The sequence below is a fragment of the Euleptes europaea genome, chromosome 4 (assembly GCF_029931775.1).
Source record: "Euleptes europaea isolate rEulEur1 chromosome 4, rEulEur1.hap1, whole genome shotgun sequence".
In the NCBI taxonomy this organism is placed as follows: Eukaryota; Metazoa; Chordata; class Lepidosauria; order Squamata; family Sphaerodactylidae; genus Euleptes; species Euleptes europaea.
In genome coordinates, this window is record NC_079315.1 from 98,219,652 (window position 1) to 98,233,325 (window position 13,674).

The 13,674-nt window shown below is 44.7% G+C and overlaps 1 protein-coding gene across 1 annotated transcript in view; it reads right to left on the bottom strand.

Annotated features, from left to right (window-relative positions):
* MTREX (Mtr4 exosome RNA helicase) overlaps positions 1 to 13,674 on the bottom strand; it is a 56,408-nt gene that overhangs the window by 6,168 nt on the left and 36,566 nt on the right. Inside the window, exons 19-22 of the mRNA XM_056849039.1 lie at positions 12,509 to 12,637; positions 5,878 to 5,988; positions 5,417 to 5,605; positions 3,108 to 3,271 (exon numbers count right to left, since the gene is read on the bottom strand). Coding sequence (XP_056705017.1) covers positions 3,108 to 3,271; positions 5,417 to 5,605; positions 5,878 to 5,988; positions 12,509 to 12,637 — 593 coding nt within the window. The remainder of the gene's footprint in view (positions 1 to 3,107; positions 3,272 to 5,416; positions 5,606 to 5,877; positions 5,989 to 12,508; positions 12,638 to 13,674) is intronic.

Consider the following 13,674-nt stretch of genomic DNA (forward strand, 5'->3'; position numbering starts at 1 on the left):
TAAAGAACTGATGGTCTTAGAAAACTCTGGAGGGTTTTCTATTTTTAAAATCAGGTTTCAAGAAAACAAAGCTCTTAGGTTTTTTTGTGGAATGAGAGGCAGTATTACTGAAAAAATACATCATTTAAACATTTTACTACAATGCCAACTAGAAATTAAGAGAGAGGAAAAAAGTGAAAATGTCCAGATGTAGTTGTAACTCTCATGGATAGATACCAGAATATTGAAAAGGTTCCTAGAAATAAAGAGTCAAGATAGACTAGCTTGCGATCAAGTGTTGGGAAACTAAAGGAGGCAATTTAATTAAAAAAGGACAGGCTCAAAATATTTCAAGAGACCAACATACAAGCTTAACTCAGCACGTATACTGGGAGATAAAACAAGTTCTGGTTATGTCCACACAGAAGGCCATATCAAACTTCAAAGTTACCATCTAAACCTCTGATATTTGCCATTGCTACTGTGTATGTTGCTTATTCTGCAGGACTCAAAGAAAATGGCCCTGACCTGGATGGCCCAGGCTAGCCCAATCTCATCAGATCTTAGAAGCTAAGCAGGGGCAGCCCCAGTTACTATTTGGATGGAAGACCACCAAGGACGTCAAGGTTGAAATGCAGGGGCCGGCAATGGCAAACCACCATGATTTATCTCATGCCTTGAAACCCTACAGGGTCGCCAAAAGTTGGCTGCAGCCTTACAGCACTTCCCACCACCAACGTATGTCTTTGAAGAACTCCCACTTTTCTGATCAATTTAATGCTTTGGTTCACTTAAAATAATAATCAAAGACTGACACACTATGGGGCTTCCAATAAAAAACACACCAAAAATCACTTGCTTAAAATAGTTCCGTACGATACCGTATATACCCATGTATAAGCCGACCCGCGTATAAGCCGAGGTGCCTAATTTCTCCCCAAAAATGGGGAAAAATTAGGCACCCGCGTATAAGCTGAGGGTCGGCTTATAACCCCTCCCCCCCGCAGGCTTACCTGACAGGGCTCTCCAGCGGCGAGGGTCCGGCGGCGGCACGGCCTGGGGGGGCCTGGGCAGCCTTCCTGCGCCTGCAGAAGGCTGCCCAAGGCCCCTCCCGCCCGAAAAAAATGGCGGCGGGGGCCGGGGGGGGCTTGGGCAGCCATCCTACTGCTGCAGGAGGCTGTCCAAGGCCCCTCCCGCCCGAGAAAAATGGTGGGGGGGGGCGGGAAGGGCCTTGGGCAGCCATCCTGCGGCTGCAGGAGGCTGCCCAAGGCCCCTCCCGCCCGGGAAAAATGGCGGCGGGGGCCGGGGGGGCCTTGGGCAGCCATCCTGCCGCTGCAGGAGGCTGCCCAAAGCCCTCCCGCCCGGGAAAAATGGCGGCGGGGGCCGGGGGGGGCCTTGGGCAGCCATCCTGCGGCTGCAGGAGGCTGCCCAAGGCCCCTCCCGCCCGGGAAAAATGGCGGCGGGGGCCAGGGGGGGCCTTGGGCAGCCATCCTGCGGCTGCAGGAGGCTGCCCAAGGCCCCTCCCGCCCGGGAAAAATGGAGGCGGGGGCGGGGGGGGGGCCTTGGGCAGCCATCCTGCGGCTGCAGGAGGCTTCCCATGGCCCCTCCCGCCCGGGAAAAATGGCGGCGGGGGCGGGAAGGGCCGGGGCAGCCATCCTGCGGCTGCAGGAGGCTGCCCAAGGCCCTTCCCGCCCAAAAAAAATGGCGGCGGGGGGGGGGCCTTGGGCAGCCATCCTGCGGCTGCAGGAGGCTGCCCAAGGCCCCTCCCGCCCGGGAAAAATGGTGGGGGGGGCGGGAAGGGCCTTGGGCAGCCATCCTGCGGCTGCAGGAGGCTGCCCAAAGCCCCTCCCACCCGGGAAAAATGGAGGCGGGGGCGGGGGGGGCCTTGGGCAGCCATCCTGCGGCTGCAGGAGGCTTCCCATGGCCCCTCCCGCCCGGGAAAAATGGCGGCGGGGGCCGGGGGGGGCTGGGGCAGCTTTCCTGCGGCTGCAGGAGGCTGCCCCAGGCCGCTTCCAGCGGCAGGAAGCGGCACGGGCCCGGCGGCGGCGGCGGTGGTAAGTTTCCCCCCTCCCTCCCCCCGTATTGACCCGCGTATAAGCCGAGGCCGGCTTTTTCAGCCCATTTTTGGGGCTGAAAAACTCGGCTTATACGCGAGTATATACGGTATACAGGTTGAGTATCCTTTATCTGAAATGCTTGGGAGCATAAGTGTTTCGGATTTCTTCATATTTTGGACTATTTGCATATACTCGAAATTCATTTATGTTTTATATAAACCTTATATATACCTTATATTTTTAATAATTTTGTGCATGTGGGGCATCGTCAGAAACCTGCTGTTGATGCAACCGGCTAGCACATGTGCCATTTTATTACCTTATGTGGGCGCTCAAAAAGTTTTGGATTTTGGATATTGGATTTCCAGATAAGAGATACTCAACCTGTATATTAAAAGGTCTTGGAGGATTCCCATTAATACATAAACCCACACACTGAAGACCTCATTTGTTCATAAAATTATTCTAAATTCTTACTTTATTTCTACGACTCCAGGGAGGGGCCAAATAATAGTGCTCAATATTCTGTGTTGAAGATTTGACAATAGGGTGCCATCACAAAACTTTCTTTGGCTCTCAAAAGTAGTTGTGTGGCTCTGTTTGGATCCTGGACTTAACCAACCATCTGACAAAATAGGCTATGATTTAAGAAAGTGTAAGCTACAAAGCATTATCTTGTGGAAGCTTACAACTCTTTTCTTTTTTTTTTCTTTTTTTTTACTGCAACAGATCAACACAGCTGTCTTCCTGGGGTTCAGCCTCCACATGTTCTTCTATATTCTAAATTGTGTTCTGTGTTATGCTTTCAGGCTATTAGGGATGATCCCTTTAGTCTTTTTTTCTTACGTGAGTGTAATGTAACATTTTTAATGTGTCCAATAGCATGAAACAAGGAAGAAAAAAATGATCACAGATCTTCAAGTGAAACACAATTAAATTTCTTTCCCCACTGCGCCTCCTTCTCTTCTTTGATTCTGCAGGGAGAGGGAAAATGCCTCTAAACACAGGAAACCCTGAAAACCATCTGAATGTTTATTAGTGTGTTTCTACAACAGTCACACCATCTATTACCTGCTGATTTCACAAGCGACTCGTCCTTTCATCTCAATGACATCAGAGGAGGTTGCAAAACCCAACCTTCTTAGAACTCGTTTTCGACACTTGAGTTCATCCATCTGTAGAACAGTCCTGGCTTTCTTCAGTTCCCGCTTTGCCGCTTTAATATCTACAGCAATCTAAAGATATAAAAATACATGAACACTTGCGTTTATGGTATCAGACGCTGAGACAGTGGTTACCCCCTTGCCGTCTGAAAAAGGAGCTGTTTTGAATCAGAAAAAAAGTTTCTTCCCATTACAGTACAGGCATAAGCTATACGACCACTGATGCATCTGGGAAGCAAGAAGAAAAATGGTTTTGCAAATAAGAAAAGTTTTCTCTGGAACAGATGCCTCCCTCATCTTCAGTTAGGAATTCTTCACATCAGTTCCTTAAAAATTAACTGGCATTTATCCACATCACTATCCATATCGGACAGACAAGAGGCAATACTCTAATGTACCTTAAGAAAAAGATGCTTCCTTCAAGCAAGTAAAAAGTACCACTCAGAAAATCTGTAAGAACTCAGTTCCCTAATGCCTGTTTGACCTGAAAGAAAATGCCTTCTCAACTGTACATACACTGATCACTCAAGGAAACTTCTACACAATTTATTGTTAGTTCTCATACCAAAACATAATCCACATGTGCACTGTTTCAATTACATTCAATATAAATGTCTTTTGTTTTCAAATTACACAGAGGTGGCAATCACACTGGCAAGTATTTTGAAGGGGAAAGACACAATTCACTCACACACACAAACCCAATACAATGCATGTGTATTTTGTAATCGGCTTCTACAATCAGAGTGCAACTTGTATCACAAGAAAGCACCTTGATACCTTGAACACAAAAGCAAAATCTATTTATTTTGTACTCTTAAGAAAGCACTGACAGAATTCAAGTGCATTTTAGTCAACACTTCATCTCCTAGTTCACAGGATCTGGATCTAGCACAAATTCACCTGGATGCTGATCTGGTACACCGTTTTAAGGACATTTTTAAAAAGGTAAAGGTATCCTTGTGCAAGCACCGGGTCATTCCTGACCCATGGGGTGATGTCACATCCTGATGTTTCCTAGGCAGATTTTGTTTACAGGGTGGTTTGCCAGTGCCTTCCCCAGTCATCTTCCCTTTACCCCCAGCAACCTGGGTCCTCATTTTACTGACCTCAGAAGGATGGAAGGCTGAGTCAACCTTGAGCCGGCTACCTGAAACCGACTTCTGTCAGGATCGAACTCAGGTTGTGAGCAGAGCTTGGACTGCAGTACTTCAGCTTACCACTCTGCACCACAGGGCTCCTGAAGGACATTTTACCGCAAGTATATTGTAGCATGTTTATTCTGTTTTGATGTATGGTCAAGATAATAATGAAATTGTGGAAGCAATGTAAGCTGTTTTTGTTTGGTCTGGGATTTAGAAAAAAAGGGGGGCTACATACAGCTCATGACCTGAGTTCGATCCCGACAGAAGTTGGTTTCAGGTAGCCAACTCAAGGTTGACTCAGCCTTCCATCCTTCCGAAGTCGGTGAAATGAGTACCCAGCTTGCTGGGGGTAAAGGGGAGATGACTGGGGAAGGCACTGGCAAACCACCCCGCAAACAAAGTCTGCCTTGGAAATGTTGGGATGTGACATCACCCCATGGGTCAGGAATGACCCGGTGCTCGCACAGGGGACCTTTACCTTTTACATACAGGTCACTTTCAGTTTCTCTGTTTTTACATTCTACGGTTAGGATCTTTTGGGACTGTGGATAACCAATGTTTCGTTTTGCACAGCATACCTCCCCCCAAAAAACACTTGTAACTCCTTGCAGTCTCATAAGCAGTTAATGGTGCAGCAAATAACAGAAGCCCAGACTGGCGGTGAGAAAGTAGGTGGACCGCTCTTGGGATCCTGAATAAGACCTTTCTGGTTTAAAAAGGGCAAGTTACCATGGAGTCGAGTATATGGTAAGGCGTACAATGAAGCAGATTAATGAAGCCAATAAATCAGAAACAAGCTGCATTTGATCCAATGACCTGCGCCTGCCAAAAATCATTTGAAGATCTGCTAATGGGCCACTATATTTGTCAAAGAAAGTATATAGCCAAATCAACCAGGACCTAATAACAAATTCTAGAGGGGAAAAAGCCTGTGGGAAAGGGTCCATAGGAATGGCAATCTGGGTTGGATCTCACCACTTCCTTCTGCTACACAAAGAGCCTTGTTCCTCTGTAGGATCCAACCCACTGTTGACTATTTTTACATTAAGCACTTGGAATGGCCTTTTCTTACCTGTGCTTTTCTTTCGCAAAGTTTGTACACAGTTTCCAAATTAGAATCGTTGTGAAGTGGGTGAGAATACATACGATGCTCAAAGGCTTCAATCTTCTGGATCACTTTTTTCAGTCCCGGATCCTTGATGCCCATGTCATCGATGGGGTCCAGCAACGGAACTCCATCAGGAAAACGTTTCTGTACTTCCTTAAAAGAGAGAGAGAAAAAATTAAGCATTCTTTTTAAAGAGGCTTGCCTGGCAAAAAGACAGCATTGAAAGTAAAAACTTCAGCTCTTGTAAATGGAAATGTAGGATGCAATGCCTCACTGGTTTGTGGAGTGACCACCACACCCCATTATTTTAGAGAAAGACTACCTTAAGGTTTGTGCTAAGTTAAACATACTGGATCTTACACGGTTAAGGATGAAGGTCTGTGCTACCTGCCTCTTAAAAACAGAGAAAGTAGAAATAGTTTTACCTGTATCGACTTCAAGACACTCTGCCTATTGTCAAGAGGTCTCAGGTCTTTTGGTATATAAAGTCGAACACTGCTGATTGCAGACAGAAGATGCACCAGAACAGGAACAACCTATCAAAATATACACCAATCAGCATGTTAAAAACATCTTTGTAAATCTTGGGACAGTTATGCGGTTACTGTTAGTTATTTCCATCTTCAAGTACTTGAAGGGCTGTCATATAGAGGATGGTGCGGAATTGTTTTCTGTTGCCCCAGAAGGTAAGACCAGAACCAATGGATTGAAATTACATCAAAAAGTTTCCAGCTAAACATTAGGAAGAACTTTCTAACAGTCAAAGTGGTTCCTCAGTGGAACAGGCTTCCTTGGGAGGTGGTGGGATCTCCTTCTTGGAGTTTTTCAAGAAGAGGCTAGATGGCCATCTGTCAGCACTGGTGGTTCTGTGAACTTAGGCAGTTCATGAGAGGGAGGGCAGGAAGGGTTGCATCAGTGCTTAGCTCTTGTGGCCCTTTCTTACATGCCCAGGGAAATGTCCATCGCCACTTTGGGGTCAGAAAACACTTTTCTTCCAGGTCAGATTGAGCAGGGATCCTGGAAAAAATTTTTAAGCCATCTTCTGGGCATGGAGTAGGGGTCACTGTGTGTGTGTGTGTGGGGGGGAGGTAGTTGTGAATTTCCTGCACTGTGCAGGGGGTTGGACTAAATGACCCTGGTGGTCCCTTCCAACTATATGATTCCTGCAAGAATGGCCTTAAAAGTCCACTATTCTATTACAGATTTTCTAAGAGGGAGCACATTTTTTAAAAAAAATATTCTTGACAAAGGACAACAAACCTTCCCGCCCTTCACTGAACACTGAGTGTGTTTAAAGGTATTAGGTTATGCACAGGTACTGTCTAGTGACTATTTCATGGCCACAAATGCAAGGCCACTTAACTAACCCGTTTCATAGTAATGACTGGCTTTGCAAGGAGCTTTTTCACAAAGCCAATCTTCACTAGCAATCAGCTGGCACAATATTTTCTTACTGGAAAAAAGTACTGTGGAACGCTTGGAAGATATGTGATATGAAAGACCAAGGTTCTAGGAGGGGCTGTGGCTCAGTGGTAGAACATCTGCTTGGCATGCAGAAGGTCCCAGGTTCAATCCCTGGCATCTTCAGTTAAAGGGACTAGGCAAGTAGGTGATGTGAAAACCCCTGCCTGAGACCCTGGAGAGCTGCTGCCGGTCTGAGTAGACAATAAGGACTCTGATGGACCAAGGGTCTGATTCAGTAGAAGGCAACTAAATGTGTTCATGTGAATCCCCACTCTGCCATGGAAGCTCACTGGATGGCCTTGGACCAGTCTTTCTCTCTCAGCTAAGCCTACTTCACAGGATTATTGTTGTGAGAATCAAATCGAGGAGGGGAGAGTGACATTGTAAGCTGCTTTGTGTCCCCATGGGGGAGAAACGTATAGTACAAGTATCTAAACAAATATGTTCGATTTCATTAGGTCTGCATCTCACAAAGGACAGGCTCCCATTACTCTCTCAACAAGGTTACTGCACAGGCCACAAATTGCCTGAGCAACGTCCTTTCTAGTGTATTTTTCGGCCCCTACTACCTCCACCTCCCAAAGTTCCACTGTACACTGCATTGGTCAGGCTGCAACTGGAGTACTGTGTGCAGTTCTGGAGGCCTCACTTCAAAAAGGATGTGGACAGAATCGAGCGGGTGCAGAGGAGAGCAACCAGGATGATCGGGGCCTGGAGACCAAACCCTATGAGGAAAAGCTGAGGGAGTTGGGAATGTTTAGTCTGGAGGAGATTGAGGGGGTACATGATTGCTCTCTTTAAGTATATGAAGGGCTGTCACTTAGCGGAGGGTAGGGAGCTGATTCTGTTGGAAGCAGAGGCTAGAACTTGCAATAATGGGTTTAAATTTCAGGTGGAAAGGTACCGGCTGGATATTAGGAAAATTTTTTTTACAGTAAGAGTGGAATCAGCTACCTAGGGAGGTGGTAAGTTCCCCCTCACTGGCAGTCTTTAAGCAGAGGCTGGACAAGCACTTGTCAGGGATGCTCTAGACCAGTGGTTCCCAACCTTTTTTTGACCAGGGACCACTAGGACTTTTTTGTTCGGTGCAGGGACCCCAAGGTTCAAAATAAAAATTCCAAGAATTTGAAAATAAACTTTAATCATAACTGTTAGTTAAACATTAAACTTAGAATAATATTTGAATATATATTTTTATAATAGAAAGCTTTTAATTGAAAATATTAATTTGTTATGGGTTTATAACTTTGTTTTGCGGACCTTAATTTAGTTCTCGCGGACCCCTGGGGGTCCATGGACCCCTGGTTGGGAACCAGTGCTCTAGACTGATGCTGCATTAAGCAGGGGGTTGGACTAATGGCCTGTATAGCCCTTTCTAACTCTATGATTCTAACTTCTACCCTGGAGCCTGTCATGACTTCATTACTGTAAGCCAAAAAGCACCTCAGCAGCAGGCTCTTGAGAGCCCCCTTTACACACCCATAGTTGATGGCCGATAGGAATCTGCAATGAAGCAGTAGTGGTATTAAACTGAATGACACAGAGGAACTGGAATGAGTTTACCAAAGCAACCTGCCCATCAGGAAGTAAAATTATTTAAAGGAGAAGGCTGCCCTTTCTCCCGTGTGAGAGAATGTTTGCTGCTGGATGGCTAAATCCAAATTCCTGCAAAACTCATTTCCTACTGATTTACTAAATACGGCTTAAGTCACGGAAGACCTTTCAAGAGTACAAGATGTTACCCAGTCCGAAACAACAATACTCATTGTTCTTTTGTACCCAGACAAAGTCGGTTTAGTGCCCGATATATATTTGTACAAGTAAACAAAAAGGAGTGTTCAATTTATCATAAACTAAAATCACTGCCATGAAGACAACTTCAGAGGGTAGCTATATTGGTCTGCAGAAGAAGAGAGCTTTGACTCTCAAAAGTTTATACCCCGAAAATCTTATTGGTCTCTAAGGTGCCACTGATCTTGAATCTAAAATCACTGTGTAGCTTTCAGGAAGTCACACTCTTTTTCAAATTAACCTACGTCAAAGCCCTACTGGGAAAATAGCAGCGATAACCCCATGAGTGCTACCTTGCTCTCGTTGGAGAAAAAATGGCAGGATACCAAAACAACAGCCAAGTCCATTCAGTTGGAGATATTTTAGATAAATGATGAACTCTAGAAAATGACTTAATATTTATAACTGCCCGACAGACTAAAATCTCCAGTGGGCCCAAATGCAGTTACTGCTCCAATCCTGTCTTCCAGTAATGCTCAATGATAGAACGTGCCTAACATATGGCCAACTGGAAAAGTTTAGTTATGGCAAAAATTTTTTTTAAAAAAAAAGCCCTCAGAAGAAGTTGTCAGCTCTATATTGGAATGAATAAAAGGGATAACGTCTTTAATATTTAGTGGTTAAATGTGTGTGTGTTGGGGGGAAATATGAACTTTCTCCTGTTAAGCCAAGAAATAGTTTAACAGACTCTTAGAGAATGCCTGAAAATGGGGTAAACAGAATTGTGAAAGGCTGATCTGGGATTTGACGATAAACGCTGCTCTAAGCCTGAATAATCTTGGGAAATTTTTCTACCAAGAAAGCTACAGCCAAAGAGCCCTAAATCACTTTGTTTATACATTTCCTTTAAGTATTTCACCCAAGGGAAAAACCCACCCCCAATAATGACTAAATCAAAGAAAAGGCAAACAAGACAAACCTACTTGTGGATGCAGAAGAATCCATCTAGGTACCCAATACCTGACTGCTTATAAGTCTTAAAGGGAGACTGCAGCAAAGAAATCAGAAAGAGATTGAGACTGGGAAGGGCAGCCATGAAGGAGCTAGAAAAGATTCTCAAGTGTAAGGATGTGTCACTGGCAACCAAGATCAGGTTAATTCATGCCATCGTATTCCCTATTACTATGTATGGTATGAAAGCTGGACATTGAAGAAAGCTGATAGGAAGAAAGTAGACTCCTTTGAAATGTAGTGTTGGAGGAGAGTGTTACGGATACTGTGGACTGCCAAAAAAATAAATCAGTGGGTTATAGATCAAATCAAGCCTGAACTGACCCTAGAAGCTAAAATGACTAAACTGAAGCTATCGTATTCTGGTCACATTATGAGAAGACAAGAGTCACTGGAAAAGACAGTCATGCTAGGAAAAGTTGAGGGCAGCAGGAAAAGAGGAGGATCCAAAAAGAGATGGATTAACTCAATAAAGGAAGCCACAGCCCTCAGTTTGCAAGATCTGAGCAAGGCTGTCAAGGAAAGGACATTTTGGAGGACTTTGATTCATAGGGTCACCATGAGTCGGAAGCGACTTGATGGCACTTAACACACACACACACACACTCAATTGAATAAAATACAACAGGCTACGGATCTGAGCTAACTTAGTCACAAATATTTCTACGTTCACCTGATAGGTAACCCAAATTGTTCTATATTATACGAAACAGCAACCAACTCTTCTATGTTTTATTCTATTCGCATTTCACCATATGCTGCTTTGCAGATCTGTGGATAAGGCTCTCTGAAGGGACAGTCTAGCCGTTTTTAGAACTGACTCCTCATGTGCACAGTAGGGTTTACACTAATGTTTCCCTACTTGTACACCATGATCATGAAAATGAGCCATAAGCCTCACCCATAAGCCTCAGCCTCAAGCCTCACCCATTCTTAAATTAGGGACAGATGCAGGGACATCAATCACTGAAGCCCCTATTTTCTGACAACTCAATGATTTGCAGCCAAATACCTCCAACTGAAAAGCATTTGGAGGAGGAGGTAAGAAGGGTCAGTGGTTTTCACTCTGTAATGGCTCTTTCACAAATGCATTCACCGAGGGATTTATATGCATGTGTGAACAGCTGAGTAAACTAGGAAGTGAAATCAATGCAAAGTCACATTTTCATAACGTTTATTGAAAACGTTTATATGCCCAGCTTTCTCCTAACCAAGTTGGGACCGAAGATTACTGCATCATTTCCCACACAAAAGACACTTTGTGATTTCTACTGATGACTACTAAGAGAAGCCTTTCACTTTTTCAGATCAACGATCCAGCCGACAACATCCAACGAATTCTCAGATTTTTATCAGACAAATTAATCTTTCTCCCATACTCAAAATAAATAACCGTAAAGTTCCCTCTCTCTGAGGGCAATGCTTCTCCAAAGAGCTCCATCCTCCTTCACCCAAAGTAATGTCAAACATTAGTAAGACTGGGGTAGAATAGCCTCTTATTCAGAGGAACATGTCACCTGTTGAAGAGTTCATGAGCCCACACTCTGGCTAGAGATAGTGTTTTACACTCCCTTTGTGGAGAACGTCTACATTTCACCATCAAGTTTGTCTTCCAGGTCAGCCTGCATGGGGAGGTGTGGTCTTCCAGAATTCTGTACCCACCTAGAACTGGGGTGCCTTATTTCAAAGCTGTGATGTGAGGGGTTCCCCATTAACTGCCCCAGGTGGTTCACCCTGTCGTTAACCATCTTTCTCTAGGCCATGAAAACTTTTGCCATGGCCTAATCCTTGAGAGCTTGTGAAGCCCCCTGGGTCTTGACAGCTGTTCTCCTTCGGGTCGAGCTGCCAACAAGTTGGTCCTTCTCTGCTCTTCCTTCTTCTCTGCTGCTTTGCAGCCATGCCTGCTTACCGCCTCCTTGTCTCACTCATAAATAGGCCATTACTTCCTCACCAGTCAGCAATCCTTAGGAGGTCTCTTTCCTACCTCCACTGGAGATATGATCTGGCCACTTGCCACCTTGACGGGCTGCCGATGCTTATTTGGCTCCCACATTCATCCTCTCTCTTCCCCTGATTGAGCAACACTCACTCTCTTCCCTGCCATTTCTTATCATAAACTGAAGGAGCTGCAGGTACAACTCAGTTTTGAGCTATTAGATAAAGAACCAACGCTGCAGACACTGGGAGTCCCCAGGAAGAAGGAGACCTCAGTATTCTTCTGTCCATCCAACTGCTACTCCAACTGGGGGCAGTTTGATTCTTCCAATCCTCAGGCCTGATCTCAAATCGCTATGTCTACATCGGGTCTCCTTAGTTCCCAGACCAAAGAGTAGCAAAGCACACAGCATATGTATCAATGCGTGGCTGTGCTGCTTCCAATATTTCTCATGACTTTCACTACTCAACCCGGACAAGCAAAAGATCTTAGAGTACACATTCGCCCGTCATCAGCTGAAACTGATCCTGCTGTATGCACCTCACTACATGAGCTGAAGGGCCAGCCTTAAAAGAGGGGAGGATTTTCTCACCGAGAAAATGCGTGCCCTTCATTCTGGCCATTCGTACTTTTGAACCACAAGACTTTTGAACACCTTCCAGACCACTTAACTCTGCCGTAAACTGGCTTTACAAATCATTTATCAATGAAAGGAACACACCCTTGAGATGAAAACTGCCGGCTGTGCAAGAATATGTTAACTATATTTATCCATTTAGCTGCTTCCACATCCTTAAGAAAACTAAAAAGTCACACTTCTGCCAATATATTAAAGATACGTTTATATTGTCATATGATCTCAGCTCTTTAAAAACCAATTAATTGGCGTGGGGGGGGGGCAGAAAGACATTTACCTGCATTTCTCCTTTCTCATCGGGCTTTGCTGGCTTGGCAGCCTCAGTAGCAGAATTTTTCAAGCTTTCTTTGCTGCAGTGTAGGAGGACTTCTACAACATAGAGTGGGTCCAGCTCGCCAGAGTTAGGCTGCAGTGGTAGCAAAGAACAAAACAAAAGTGAAATCCCAAAACAAACAGCTCAGTAAGAACCATTCTTTAAGTGAGACGTATGAAACTCACTGCCCCAGTGTGCTTCTTTTAACCAAAGCACAGTAAAATCCCAAACCAAAGCATATTATCCTCTGTACCCTGGAATTCATATCTTTCTTTCCTAAGCAGAATTGAAAACAGTTAATGTAAATCTCCCACTGGGTCTTCAGACAGGCGAAAGGTATCTAATTCTATGGCATCATTCACACATAATAAGCAAACTTTGTATGTGACAAGAACAAGCCAGGAAGTTCTTGGGTTTGCACCCTCGTTCCCCTTTTGCCATGCACAACTCAGACCAAAGACTTCCTGGTTTGGAATCAACCGCAGCTTGCTATGGACGAAAACGCATGGATTTGCCACTCTCTAGATGCACATTTTCCCCATCTGAATTCTCAAAACTCTGCATGGGGGCTTGTTTTTGAGTTTTGAGAATTTGGCTGGGGAAAATGTGCATTTAGAGAGTGGCAAATCCAAGGCAAAACCTCCCATACGTTTTCGCCCTATGACACACAAATTGGGTGAAAATAAGAACTGTGGTTCGTTCTCATGCTTACAAATTGGGATCCTCAGCTTCAGTGTAATCCTGGTTTACAATTCACTTGATAAGGATCTTACAAACACAGTGTTCCAAACCAGGAAGTGTTCAATCTCTGCACCACATACACAGGAGAAGAAAATGGAGAGTGCACAAGTCCGAGGACAAATCTGCCTAGTTCTTCTCATGAACTGATATAGATTTTATGCAACATCTGAATACTTCTTCCACATGGCTTTTACCATTCCAAATAGTGGCAATGGGTTGGTATTTTCTTTTTAAAAATCTTGACTTGGGATTCTCACAGTGCAATGCTAGGTGTGTTTCCTCAGAAGTAAGTCCCACTTTCTTCAGTGGGAACTACTCCCAAGCTCAGTGTGCATACCGCTGGAGCCTTAGGGTATGATGCATTGCTATGCAGACCACACAGCTCGTGC